General features: G+C 38.8%; 1 protein-coding gene across 2 annotated transcripts in view; it reads left to right on the top strand.

Annotated features, from left to right (window-relative positions):
* slc6a16a (solute carrier family 6 member 16a) overlaps positions 1 to 8,610 on the top strand; it is a 19,798-nt gene extending 11,188 nt beyond the window's left edge. For both annotated transcript variants that reach the window (XM_053515041.1, XM_053515042.1), the window contains exons 5-12: positions 460 to 635; positions 962 to 1,072; positions 2,880 to 3,121; positions 3,408 to 3,588; positions 3,721 to 3,922; positions 4,008 to 4,167; positions 4,409 to 4,571; positions 7,239 to 8,610. In XM_053515041.1, the coding sequence (XP_053371016.1) occupies positions 460 to 635; positions 962 to 1,072; positions 2,880 to 3,121; positions 3,408 to 3,588; positions 3,721 to 3,922; positions 4,008 to 4,167; positions 4,409 to 4,571; positions 7,239 to 7,565 (1,562 nt within the window). In that variant the 3' untranslated portion in view covers positions 7,566 to 8,610. The remainder of the gene's footprint in view (positions 1 to 459; positions 636 to 961; positions 1,073 to 2,879; positions 3,122 to 3,407; positions 3,589 to 3,720; positions 3,923 to 4,007; positions 4,168 to 4,408; positions 4,572 to 7,238) is intronic.
* Positions 8,611 to 12,866: the final 4,256 nt, after the last annotated feature.

Raw genomic sequence — 12,866 nt, 5'->3', positions numbered from 1 at the left:
AAAAATAAAAATTAATCAGACAATGGGGGAGGGAAACGTTAGAATTAAATTAAATTAAATTAGAAAAGGGGAGGGGAAAAAAAAACTCTTAGACAGTAAAATATTGCCAAACATCCTCTTCAGGACAGGTAATTTGTGCCAATGGTCGGTATATTTAATAGTTACATATCATAGTTTAAATATTAATTAAATGTGCCGGAATAATCGTCAAGTGATTTCTTTTTTTTATTGATTAGTAAAGCTTCTTTTATGGAATGATGGACAAATCAGTAACCCACTGCTGGAACATTGTAGTGGGACTTGCACAAACAAGAAACATCATGAAGTAAAATAAAGAACAGAACAGCGTTCACTTTAAACAGGTTTATAACCCCTGGTCATATAAGCTGTTTGACTATCTGGTCCATCATGCTGTGTCTTTTTTTTTTTTTTCCCTTTCCCTTTTTGTCTCTTTTTCAGTGAAGGAGTGTGCCGCCAGCTCTCCCACCTCTTATTTCTGGTTCCGCAAGGCTCTCGATATCTCCGACTCGATTGATCAATCTGGAGAGTTTAATCTTGTGATTACCGGGTGCCTGCTTGCAGCTTGGACAATAGTCTGTCTCGCCATGATCAAGGGCATCAAGTCCTCAGCCAGGGTACACAATGTTAACACGGCAACACGAGCGCGCACATAAACAAACTCCTTTGTCCGTGTTTGCAGTTGTCACGTGTAAATTGTCACACCTGTGCCCTTGGCCTATCTAGTGTCAATATGGTTAATGTGCTAATGTTCTAATGCAGATGTACACACTCACACGGATTTATCACTGTTAGCAGACAGATATTACCCAACCCTTAAGCCAGTGCCGGTAAATTAGGTATAATGACAGCTTGTGCAACTTCATAAAGATGTAACAGGATATATTCCGAGGAAATGAATGATCAAACATGAATCCCATGCTCATTTTTGTTGCACTTCCAGGTGATGTACTTCTCCTCTATTTTCCCGTACGCTGTGTTGTTCTGTTTTCTGATCAGAGGTCTAATGCTGGACGGCGCCACCGACGGACTCGCCTATATGTTCTTTCCAAAAGTGAGTAAAGATTGAACACCCAAGCCTGTCATCTCTGTGATTTGTATAGTATAGATTCTAAGTCTGACTAAAGCTGATGGTATAATATCATTATGTAGTCAAGACCATAAATCAATTGATCATTCAAAAAAAAAAAAAAAGTCACCATTTCAGAAGGGTCAAATTTTTGGGCTGCGTCATGCAAAAAAACAACAACTAGGGGGTCTCCGAGTGATGCAGTGGTAAAGCGCTCGCCCTATCATCCGGAGATCGCTGGTTCGAACCCCGGGTGATGCTGTTTTCCTCTCACAGCCGGAGGCACAGAGAGAGCTGATTGGCCGAGCTCTCTCAGGGGGAAGGGATGAGAGGTACCTGCGCTCCCACATTAATCACAGCTCTACAGCCAATCAGGGGCTAGCGCTTTCCTCCGAGTGTGTTACTCTGCCCCTAACGGTGCGTGAGCAAGCAGTTCGAAAAGATGCTGTCGGCTGGCGTCACGCGGTTCGGAGGAAACACGGGATAGTCTTCGGCCCCCCCGACTGAGTGGTAGTAGTAGCCTTAATGTGGGAGCCCCCTAGTGACAGGGAGGATTTCGCCACGACTAAATTAGGGAGAAAATTGGAAAAACCCCCATTAAAAAAAAAAAAAACAACTAGGGAGATAAAATGACTGGGATAGGTTTAAAATCCTTCAGCACATTATTAAAACCTGAAAGGACAGTGCTGGACCGTCAATGGAAAAAAATAATGAATGTAGATCATTAACACACTTGAAAGAGTGGAGCTAAACAGCTGTTTGTCCATAAGAAAACCCCTTGTTAGTGAGACAAAGCAGAAGAAAGTGACTTGTTAGTGAGCATAAAGATTGGACTTTAGGCCAATGGAAAAAAGCTGATGAGTTTAGATTAACCCTATTCAAAAGCGATTGGGAAAAGCATGAAGGAGATGCACCCATCATGCATAGCGTCCATGGTACAAGCCTCTGAAGGCAGTGTTATGATCTGGGGTTGCTTCAGTTGGTCAGGTTGAGACTCAGCAACAATATGTGGCAATGAAATGAAGTCCGATGACGACCTGAATGTACTGAATGACCAGGTTATCACATTGTCCCTGATGGTACAGGCATGTTCCAGGACTCAAATTGTGAAAGAGTCATTCTGGGAGCATGAGGAATCATTTTCGAACATGATCCGGCCACCACATTTTGTGCTGTAATCAAAGCTAAAGGTGACTAAAAGAAGTCTTATAGAGTCTTAGAGAGACATATTTCTGGACATGCAGTGTCCTGTATTTGTCCGTAAACAAAGTAATTTTAGCTATGTATAACATTATATACGTACATATACATTACTGTATATACAACAATTCTACGTCATTGTGAAAGTAAAGACTCTCATCCCTGGCTATGACTTATACAGTACATCAGTTACAATCAGCAATTCACACTTTTATAGAAAGCTTATGTTAACGTCTCCTGGCTTGGAATTCATGTGTCGTGTCCTTGTCCTTTCAGGTGATCCAACCTATTTTAGGATAATTATATTTATATTCAGCCTGACCACTCCTGTCCTAAATGAGTTCCTTAAATAGTGCAATTAAGAGAATTTATTTTCCTTGGGTTTGCGCAAAAAAAAAAGAAAAGGTTTATTGACTTGTATATAATAATGGAATTATGAGAGTAAACCTTAAACCTCGTAATCATTACAAATGTGTCGTAATGTCATGTGACGGAAACTGCATTCTCTGGTAACTCTCAAGCTCTCTTATAACAAGATTCATCCTTGTATCCTGTTTGAACGGCCCCAGCTGATTCTCTGTGTTTGTCTCAGTTAGAGATCTGGGCTGAGGTGCAGGTTTGGCGCCAGGCTGCCACTCAGGTTTTCTTCGCTCTCGGTCTGGGCTACGGGTCTGTGATTGCTTACTCCTCCTACAACCCAATCAACAACAACTGCCACCGGGACTCCCTGATGGTCTCTGCCATCAACTTCATGACCTCAGTCCTGGCCTCGCTCGTCGTCTTCACGGTCCTCGGCTTCCGAGCCAAGAACATCGCCCTGGAGTGTGTTGTGGAGTAAGTCTGTGAACAGAGTGTCTTTATTTTGATTTGATCAGAATGAATAAGTCCTAGACAGGCTAGTCAGTCATTTAGAGTGATCTTGGCATTCTAGAGCGTGTCCATTACAGGAACAAAACTTGGGTCTGAATCAAAACTTACACCACATTGGATCATGCATTGAAACAGGCATGGAAGGATCAACTCTGTAATCAAGGAATAATTTCAGTAATTGTATTTAGTAATAGTAATTGCTCCTATCATACTGCACCAAAAAAATTGTTTTTATTTTTTAATCTTATAGGAATGTGAGTAAAATGTCAGAGATGGTCACTTCGGGCACAGCTCAACCCTGGTGGCCGTTGTTCAATATGTCCGACCCCAGATCCATAGAAGTGAAGGATTACCAGGAGTGGTACAGGCATTATGGGAGCCTGCTAGACTCAAATATCACCGACTGTGACCTGGAGAGAGAAATGAACAAGGTTTGTGTATAGATGAGTAAACTTTCCACGATTCTAGGCAATGCTGGAGATGATATGGTATAACCACATATAAGAGACGACTTTCATTTGCACCAGTCACTTCACCGATCTGATCTTTGTCTCCTTGCTCAGGGAGTGGAAGGAACTGGTTTGGCGTTTATCGCGTTCACCGAGGCCATGGCGCTGTTCCCAGCCAGTCCGTTCTGGTCAGCGCTGTTCTTCCTCATGCTCCTAAACCTGGGTCTGTCCACCATGTTCGGTACCATGCAGGGCATCCTCACGCCACTCATGGACAACTTTAAACTGCTGGGGCGCCACAGGACGCTACTCACCGGTACGCACACATCCATAAGCACTGATTATGACCGACAGGTTAATATCTGCATGTATGTGATATTGATGATCTTTCTGGATTTTAGTGATAAGCTGTATCCTGGGGTTCCTGATTGGTCTGCTCTTCACTCAGCGCAGCGGGAACTACTTTGTGACCATGTTCGACGATTATTCCGCCACTTTGCCACTGATGATCGTCGTCATCTTCGAGACCGTCAGTGTGGCATGGATCTACGGTGCTGATCGGTAAAACTGGTGCTAAACATCACGCTTAAATTGCTTTTCTGCCTGTTGTTTTTTTTTATTATAAACAATTAGCATATTCCTGATCACGACAGACATGAAAGATGATCTCAGTAGAGGTTTGAAATGCATGACTATTTCAAACACATTTCATGCCTGAAGGTGAATGGGGTCCAACCCAGTACTAGCATGTTGTACCTAATGAAGTGGCCGGTGAGTTTATTTTATCTTGCTGTCCTGTCAGGTTTCTGGACGATGTTGAGGTGATGCTGAAATGGCGCCCTCCAGCCATCTATAAGTACATGTGGAAGTATGTGTGTCTGCTGGCTATGGTGGGTCTGCTAGCTGCCAGCCTGCTGCGCATGTTCTTCAAGTGGCCGACCTACACAGCTTGGAACCACACCACGGTAAAGCTTTATATAATGACCGTCACTCTGCAGAATCAGGACTACATCAATAAAAAATCTGTTTGTACTGTATAAGAGAATCATGTTTGCCTGACTGGCCCCACAGTATTATGTGTAGCTCATTAACTTTCACTACATTGACTTTTATAATAGTACTACTAACAAACTCAGACATATAGACCCTGGTCAAGGCTATATTTGGATAATTTGTTTACATGAAATTTCATTGCGATACACACACAGTATATTTCATTTATTTAATTCCTAATGCTTAATCCACTTTAAGAGGCCTAAGATGCCATTCAGTTACATGGATAGGATAAGTCATGCAAAAAAGAGGGAGGGTCAGCTTTTGGCCTTCATTTCTGAGCTGTTTTTCTGCATGCACACCAATTGCATTCTCACTCGATCAAAGTCTCGCACATGCACAATCACATGCTCTGTGTTTGTCAGGATTGTCAAGGAAAAAAGAAAAAACGGCCAATGCAGACTAAAACCTGCTGAGATATTATCAGTTCTAGAACTCGTGCTGTAGTTCAACAATTTATGCATGAACGGTTAGTCCCCGATTTACAAACATTCGAGGTACGCATTTCCACAGATACAAACAGACCACAGTTCTACTTCCAGTTCAATCACGAAAGTAGGTAACGTGTATTGTACAAAAAATAGACACTGTAGTGCAGCAGATACCAATATTTACAATTATATACAATATTTGTAGTGTAAAATGTCTAAAGTTGGGAATATTGTATGTGTACATGTGTGTGTGGGGGTGCAGGAGAAATAAGTCAGCCACACTGGTTTCAATTAGTCAGTCCAGGAGCATGATGCTAGAAAATGGCTGTTCTTTAAATCTGTCCTGATGGTGAATAATTCTAATTTTGGAAAATCCTCAACAAAACAGAGTTCACAGTGCATACAGTGGAAAACATCTCTGAGACAAAATGGTGTCCAGGATTTCCCCTCGTGATTTAAAGGCGCAGAAACAACACTGGTACATTTTACTGTGATATTAATTAACTTTACATTGTATATTCGTGTCAAAAGCTTATAAGACTCACTTTGTCGGACTTAAGAACAAATTGGACTTACAGACGTGCTTCTGGAACGGAACTCGTTCGTACGTTGGGGACTACATGTACATCCTTTTTCTCCATTTATCCTTTGTAGGCTTTAACTTTAAACATCAGTACTTTCTTAGTTGTAACAAGTCATATATATAAATATTAAATAGATATGTACTTATAGATATGTAGATATAGATGTATATTATTTTTATACTGTAAAACGTTTTATATTGGACATTAAATGTCATAATGACATAAAAATGCAGGTGCAACCTCTTGTAGTGTACTGGTGAATAGGTATATGAGCTATGAAGTAGTATTATGCTAAACAAATATTTTTGTTTGATAGAGTTTGATGTTTAATGGTTAGCACTGTGACCTTGCACCTCCAGAGTTTGCATGTATTTACGGTGCTTAGAGGGTTTCCTCCCACAGTCCAAAGACTTATTGGTGTTACCAAATTTTTAATTTAAACGTTTTTTTAGGTTACCTTGTCGCCTTGCACTTCCAGGGTCCGGGTTCGATTCCCGGCCAGGCTCGATTCCCGGCTCTGTGTGCATGGAGTTTGCATGTTCTCCCCGTGCTTGGTGGGTTCCTTCGGGTACCCCGGTTTCCTCCCACAGTCCAAAGACATGTAGGTTAGGTTAGGCTGATTGGCGTTCCCAAATTACCCGTGGTGTGTGAATGAGTGTGTGTATGTATGTGTGCCCTGCGATGGATTGGCACCCCGTCCACCCTTGTGCCCTCAGCCTCCTGGGATAGGCTCCAGGTCCCTGCGACCCTGAATACAGAATAAAGCGGTATAGATGATGAGTGAGTGAGTGAGTTTTTTTAATAATAATCAATAATCGAACAAAAAATAATAATTAATATCCCAAATAATAGGGGCGTTCAAGGCAAACTGGGACTTTGAATAATGACCTGGGAATAATTGATGTCTACAAAAGACTTCAAGCACAGTATGGTGGAAAAAATTCTTACCTGCAGTCAAACTTGATTGGTGTAAATGTTTTAAAGGCCATACATCCGTGAATAATGATCCTGGTTGATAACTTGTCGCCATCTTGTGGAATAACTGTGTTATATTAGTCGGTGCAATCAAAAGTCCCGGTTTGACTTGAACATCCTTCGTGTTTTAACTTTGGTCTGAATTGAAGTGTTTATTTGAGTATACACGGTGTGTATCAGGAACTGGTACACTTGGTTTGGAGCTACACATGCTGCTCCTGAGCTCCCAGTGATCCAGACCCCATCTGCCCTCTGCACCTGCTGACCCGTCCCTATGCTAAACTGGACTTAACGTTAATTTAAATAACTCCTGTTATAATAAACTTTCAGCTGCATAACACACATGATGTTATATAATTTCTATCCGTTATCACCCAAATGAGGATGGGTTCCCTGTTAAATCTCGTTTCTCTCAAGGTTTCTTCTTATTGCCATCTCAAGGAGTTTTTCTTTGTCGCCGTCACCCTGAGCTTGCTTATCAGAGACCTTTCACGAATTCTTTTTTTATCTCCCTTATTTCAGTTAAAATTTTATGTCTGATTGTGCATAATTATAAGTAATTCAGTGATTCACTCTTTGTCTCTCGAAGGGGTCCGAGAGCAGCCTGGGATACCCAGGATGGGCTTTAGTGATGCTAGCGCTGCTCATCATCGCTGCCTGTCTTCCAGTGCCTGCTGGCTACGTACATTCCCTTCTCTCTCATAAGTGTGGCCCATCACAGGCAGAAGGAGAGGCTGAGCATCATAGAGAACGGTACTCCAAATGTAGTACCACCGAGCCAGAACTCAACAGCCATCACACCACTCTGGACGAGGACATCAGCCGAACCACCTTCCTGTCCGTGGCTGCAGATCACTACAGGCTTCTCTCACAGCAGGAGGATGGGGAAGAGGAGGAGGATGACACAGAACTGTAATAAATTCTGACAAGGAAGAACATGTATAGTGTTTGGGCAAGATGACTGAATGGGATGCTGGAGTGTCTAGGAGACAGTTGCCAAGGCGACTGCGCTCACAGTGCAATTTTAAAGATAGAAAGTGAGAAACTGGAGAGAAGTGAGAAATGGAACAGAATCTCAAATCACTGAAATGAATTAACACAGTCACTTTTTCGGGAGTTAGAAACCAAACTGGACTTGGATATAGGAATGGCATGCGTTAAACCGTTTTAAAAAAACACTAAAACCGAACAGCTTTAACATTCAAACCAGCCCTGACCCTACGAGGCATCGATTCTGAAGATGTGCTTTTAACTTCCTATCTGGTCTGAATTGAAGTGTTTATTTAAGTATGCACGGTGTGTATCAGGGAACTGGTACACTTGCTCAAAATTGGAACGCTTTCTCTTTTTTATTTTCTTTAATTCAGTTAAAATGCTATGTCTGATTGTGCATGATTATAAATAATTCAGTCATTTTCCCCTTTCTCTCTTTTTGGCCGACGGCCTTATCCAGTCCGACTTGTGTTTTCATTTTAGTTTAGTTAGGGGGCCTTGCTTAAGGGCCCAGCAGTTTTGATGTTACAGCTGATCGGTGTATAGCAGGGCTAGATTCATTCTGCTATTAACACATCACCCATGATCATTTAAAAAGAAAAGGAGCTTCGGCACATGTTTTAATGTTGTTCAAGGAGGAAGTGTAGTTGAATTGTGGATTTTCTTGTTTCTTGTTTATAGAAAAACTTATTTCAGTGAAGCAAATTAATATCTCACGTTATACAGGTCAGTTACTCCCATCTGAGGCTTGTCTATGAATTAAAAAGCGATGTGCTTAGCCTGGGGTAAATGTAAATGGAATAAGTATGTTTGTGTTTATCATCAGGTTTGTTGTAAATAGATGTAATCTTATATAGATTTATGCTTTAAGGACATTGTGTTTCTTTTCCGTTTATAATGATTTGTCACTAATGTTGCCAAGTGCCTCTGTTATTATGTATAAAATAATATTGAAATCCTTTTTTTTTTTTTTTTAAAAAAAAAAAAAAGATGAAATGCAAAAATATCTTGAAAACCCAAAGCCTAGGACCTGGTAAACTACTTTTAGAACCGTTAGTCCTGCTTTTGACCACAAGATGCTGCTAGTGACTAGCATACATGGTTCTAAAAAAAAGCAGGATTTTGGGAGCTCTTTTTTTTTATTTTTTTTTTTTAAATAAGCTACGGTCAAGAGATTCCTTTTTATCTTATATGTATGGAAATGCATCAGAGTAACTTCTGCTGTTGGGACGTCCCCACTACTTTTGCCAGTAGTCAGTAAAATCTTTTAGAGGGGATGTAGCAGGTTCTGACCCAGAAATTTTTTTTGATTTGGGTCCTAATCTCATTTCTTCATATTTTGCTTTTAAAGAGCCAGACATCTTGAGGAATCATTCTCTAAGCTTTCTGAAGGATTTTTTGGCTGTCATTTTCGGCAAGTTTTTGTCTCTCATTTTTAGTCCAGTCCCTGTACCTGACCAGTTACCAAATCATTCAAGCATTAAAAAAAGTCAAGGCATGAACCAGTGAGAAACAGGTGCGGATGATGACAAAGGATCAGGCTGGTGATTAGTATACTGGTGATGCTGAATGCCGAGTGGTCGGAACAGATGAGAGGGAAAATGAGGTTGCCGCTGAGATTGTTACATAAACAACCATTTTTTTAACTTGTACCTTTACGCACTGTAAACATCTGTTCCCATTTCTTTAATTGTATCTACATAATGAATTTAATATGAAGAAATGAGGTGGGTCAAGACTTTAACACAGTACTGTATATCATATGTATAATGGTGCTAGTTCCAAAAAGTGGCATTTGTTATAAAAACTTGCATTTATGGACAGGAATTATTGGTGCAAACCCTTACCACTGTGTGCACTTGTGTCTTGGTGGCGTTATACAGGTACTGAAATCCATACTGTATCAGTACATGTCATCAGTACTGGGAAGTACTGTTTTGATTTGGTTTTCTCCTAAGGTACTTGGTCAAGGTTTTCTATGTCAATGATATACTACATACATATGAACTGCATGACAAAATCTTCCTACGACAATTTTATCATATTAGAGTCTGACTGTCAGAGTGCAGATTATTGTATTTTGCCTTATACAATCACCAAAAGTGAATCCAAGGATGAATCTCAGGGAAGCACTGTAGCAATAATGGTTACCCCTGTTCGTAACTCTGTTTGAGTTAATTATGGTAACTACTAAGGAACAGGATTTAAAACGGAGCCAAGAAATGTGCTCAGTCCGTGTGGAAGATCATTGTATACACACTCACATTCGTGTGGTGAGCACACACAACCTGAAACAGCAAGAGGAACACTCTATCACTAACGATGGTTCTAGTGTGTAGGTGACTGAACATCTGCAAAATTATAATAATCTGTAATAAATAATAATTTTCAAATAAAATAAAAAAACAGGGATGCATTTTAATATAGGGAAAATTGTAAGCATTTCCATGCAATAAAATAGGGGTAAATAAATGGTGTGCCATGTAAGATCCATGAAGCTGTATCAAAAGTGAGTTATTTGTAAATCCTCTTTTTTTGGTTCACCAGTCACTAATGGATTCTTATCTTGTATAGAACTAATAAAATGTACATAGAAGTTACATGTGAGGTCAGCTGTCTTTTTTTTTGTTCTGCACTTTTTACTTTAATGTGGTTTATCAATAGTGTGATGTGAACCTGGAAATCTGTGCAAACTAAGGGGTCCATGCAGAAGCTTGGGTACTTATTTAGACCCAGGGGGTCCATGCTGATGCCAACTGTTGTATTAAGAAAAAAAAGGTTAAACAGAATGGCGTATTAAATAATTAATAATTGAGTGCCTGGATCTAAATTAATGCAAATGCATTTTCCATAGGCAGAATGTTTAAATTCTATCACTTGTAACATTTCTTTCAGTGTTCAAACTGTATTATTCAGCATATTTGCACTAATCAGCCATAACATGTACATTGATTATCACATCTGGTAACCATCTGGCCACACCCAGAACCCTATCCGATTGATCACCCATGGAATTGGCCGGACCAATAAGTCCGATCCATAGACACCACAAACCACAGCACCTAAAGGATTCGCTGCCAATGTTCTGGTGCCAGACACCACATCACACCCTCACCCAGAGGGGCGAGAGCTGTCCAGGTGGCACAAGATGAACCTGCGCAATAACTTGGCATTATATTTTGCGTTGTAATGTTCAGTATATGTTCAACAGTATATGACCAAAAGATTATAATCACCTGTCTATCGAATTTATATTAGCTTTTTGAACAGCACATTGTAGATTTAGTTCTCTTACATTGTGACAATCGCACTTTAGGAAGGTTTATATTAAATTTTGGAGTGTTGATGTTGGGATTTGTATGTACTTTATTTAATATAGAAATTATGGTAAAATAAATATGAAAGACAAGTTGCTGTCTCATTGTACTGATAAATGCACAGGGTGTAATATGGACCAGCATGACCATGGTTACATAGCATCACCCAACAAGCCAAACCTAGCAACTGGGTTGTTAAAATGACAAATAACAAATGTTTGGAGTAAATTAACTTTTGCATTTACCAATATTTCTGCACTTGGACAACTTGTTGTTGCTTAGTCTGGACACTAGATGACAGTGAGATGCTGTCGGAAATATGTAAAAGAACTTACGCCTCCAAAGACATCCTAAATCTTTGCGAGGAAATCAGACCGTATTTGCTGGTTCATGTCTTAAAAAATAAACAGGGGCACTGATTGAGCGCCCATGGAATTGGCCGGACAAATAAGTCCAATCCATAGACACCCCACCCCACAACCCAGATACATTTCCTGGGCCCATATTCACAAAGCTTCTTAGAATTTTCTCATAATCTATCTCCTATCTTAGCTTAAAAAGTCCTAGCTGAGAGTTCTAGACTAAAAGTGATCTCTTTGCAAGGAAATCCTGGTGTATTTGCTGGTTCATGTCTAAAAAAAAAATCCACAGGGGAAGGTAACTGCATGACTGTAATGTTATTTAAAGCATTTGGATTTTGTTTATGTGGAACAAATAGCATATGCTAACAGAGCAGTCACGTGATTCTGTTTAATCTTTGCACTATTTATTTTAAAATGTGATTTTTTTATGTGTTTCAGCACTGTTTACAACTTTTTCGTTCATTTTTACACATAGTTTCACCTTTTTCTATCTATCTATCTTTTTTCTATCTATCCATCTATCTATCTGTTTGTCTATCTATTTATCTATCTATTTGTATATGTTCATATATCTATTTTTATATTTGTATATCTATCTATCTATCTATCTATCTATCTATCTATCTATCTCTTTGTCTGTTTGTCTATCTATCTATCTTTTTTCTATGTATCTATCTATCTATCTATCTATCTGTTTGTCTATCTATCTATCTATTTTTATATTTATCTATCTATTTGATATCTATCTATCTTTTTTCTATCTATCTATCTATCTATCTATCTATCTATCTATCTATATATATATATATATATATATATATATATATATATATACGTGTGTGTGTGTGTGTGTGTGTGTGTGTGTGTTTCCATCTATTTTTATATTTATTTATCTGTCTATCTATCTATCCATCTATCTATCCATCTATCTCTCTATCTATCTAATTATCTATCTATCTATCTATCTGTTTTTCTATCTATCTATCTATCTTTCTATATATCTGTTTTTCTATCTATTTTTATATTTATTTATCTGTCTGTTTGTCTATCTATCTATGTATCTATCCATCCATCTCTCTATCTATTTATTTATCTATCTATCTATGTGTATATCTATCTATCTCTCTCTCTCTATCTATCTATCTATCTATCTATTTTTATATTTATCTATCTATTTGATATCTATCTATCTATCTATCTATCTATCTATCTATATATATATATATATATGTTTTTCTATCTATTTTTATATTTATTTATCTGTCTGTTTGTCTATCCATCTATGTATCTATCCATCTATCTCTCTATCTATTTATTTATCTATCTATCTATCTATGTGTATATCTCTTTATCTATCCATCTATCTCTCTATCTATTTATCTATCTATCTATCTATCTATCTATCTATCTATCTATCTGTTTGTCTAATAACCTTATGACCGATATGAATAACCTATATGAATATAATGAGCCAGTGATTGAATTTGAAAGTGTCACTTCCTGTGAGTGAAGCTCAGCCCATTTCAGGACCATGGATAGAGACTG

Source organism: Clarias gariepinus, chromosome 16 (assembly GCF_024256425.1).
Source record: "Clarias gariepinus isolate MV-2021 ecotype Netherlands chromosome 16, CGAR_prim_01v2, whole genome shotgun sequence".
Taxonomy (NCBI): domain Eukaryota; kingdom Metazoa; phylum Chordata; class Actinopteri; order Siluriformes; family Clariidae; genus Clarias; species Clarias gariepinus.
This window is presented reverse-complemented; position numbering and strand designations above follow the sequence as displayed.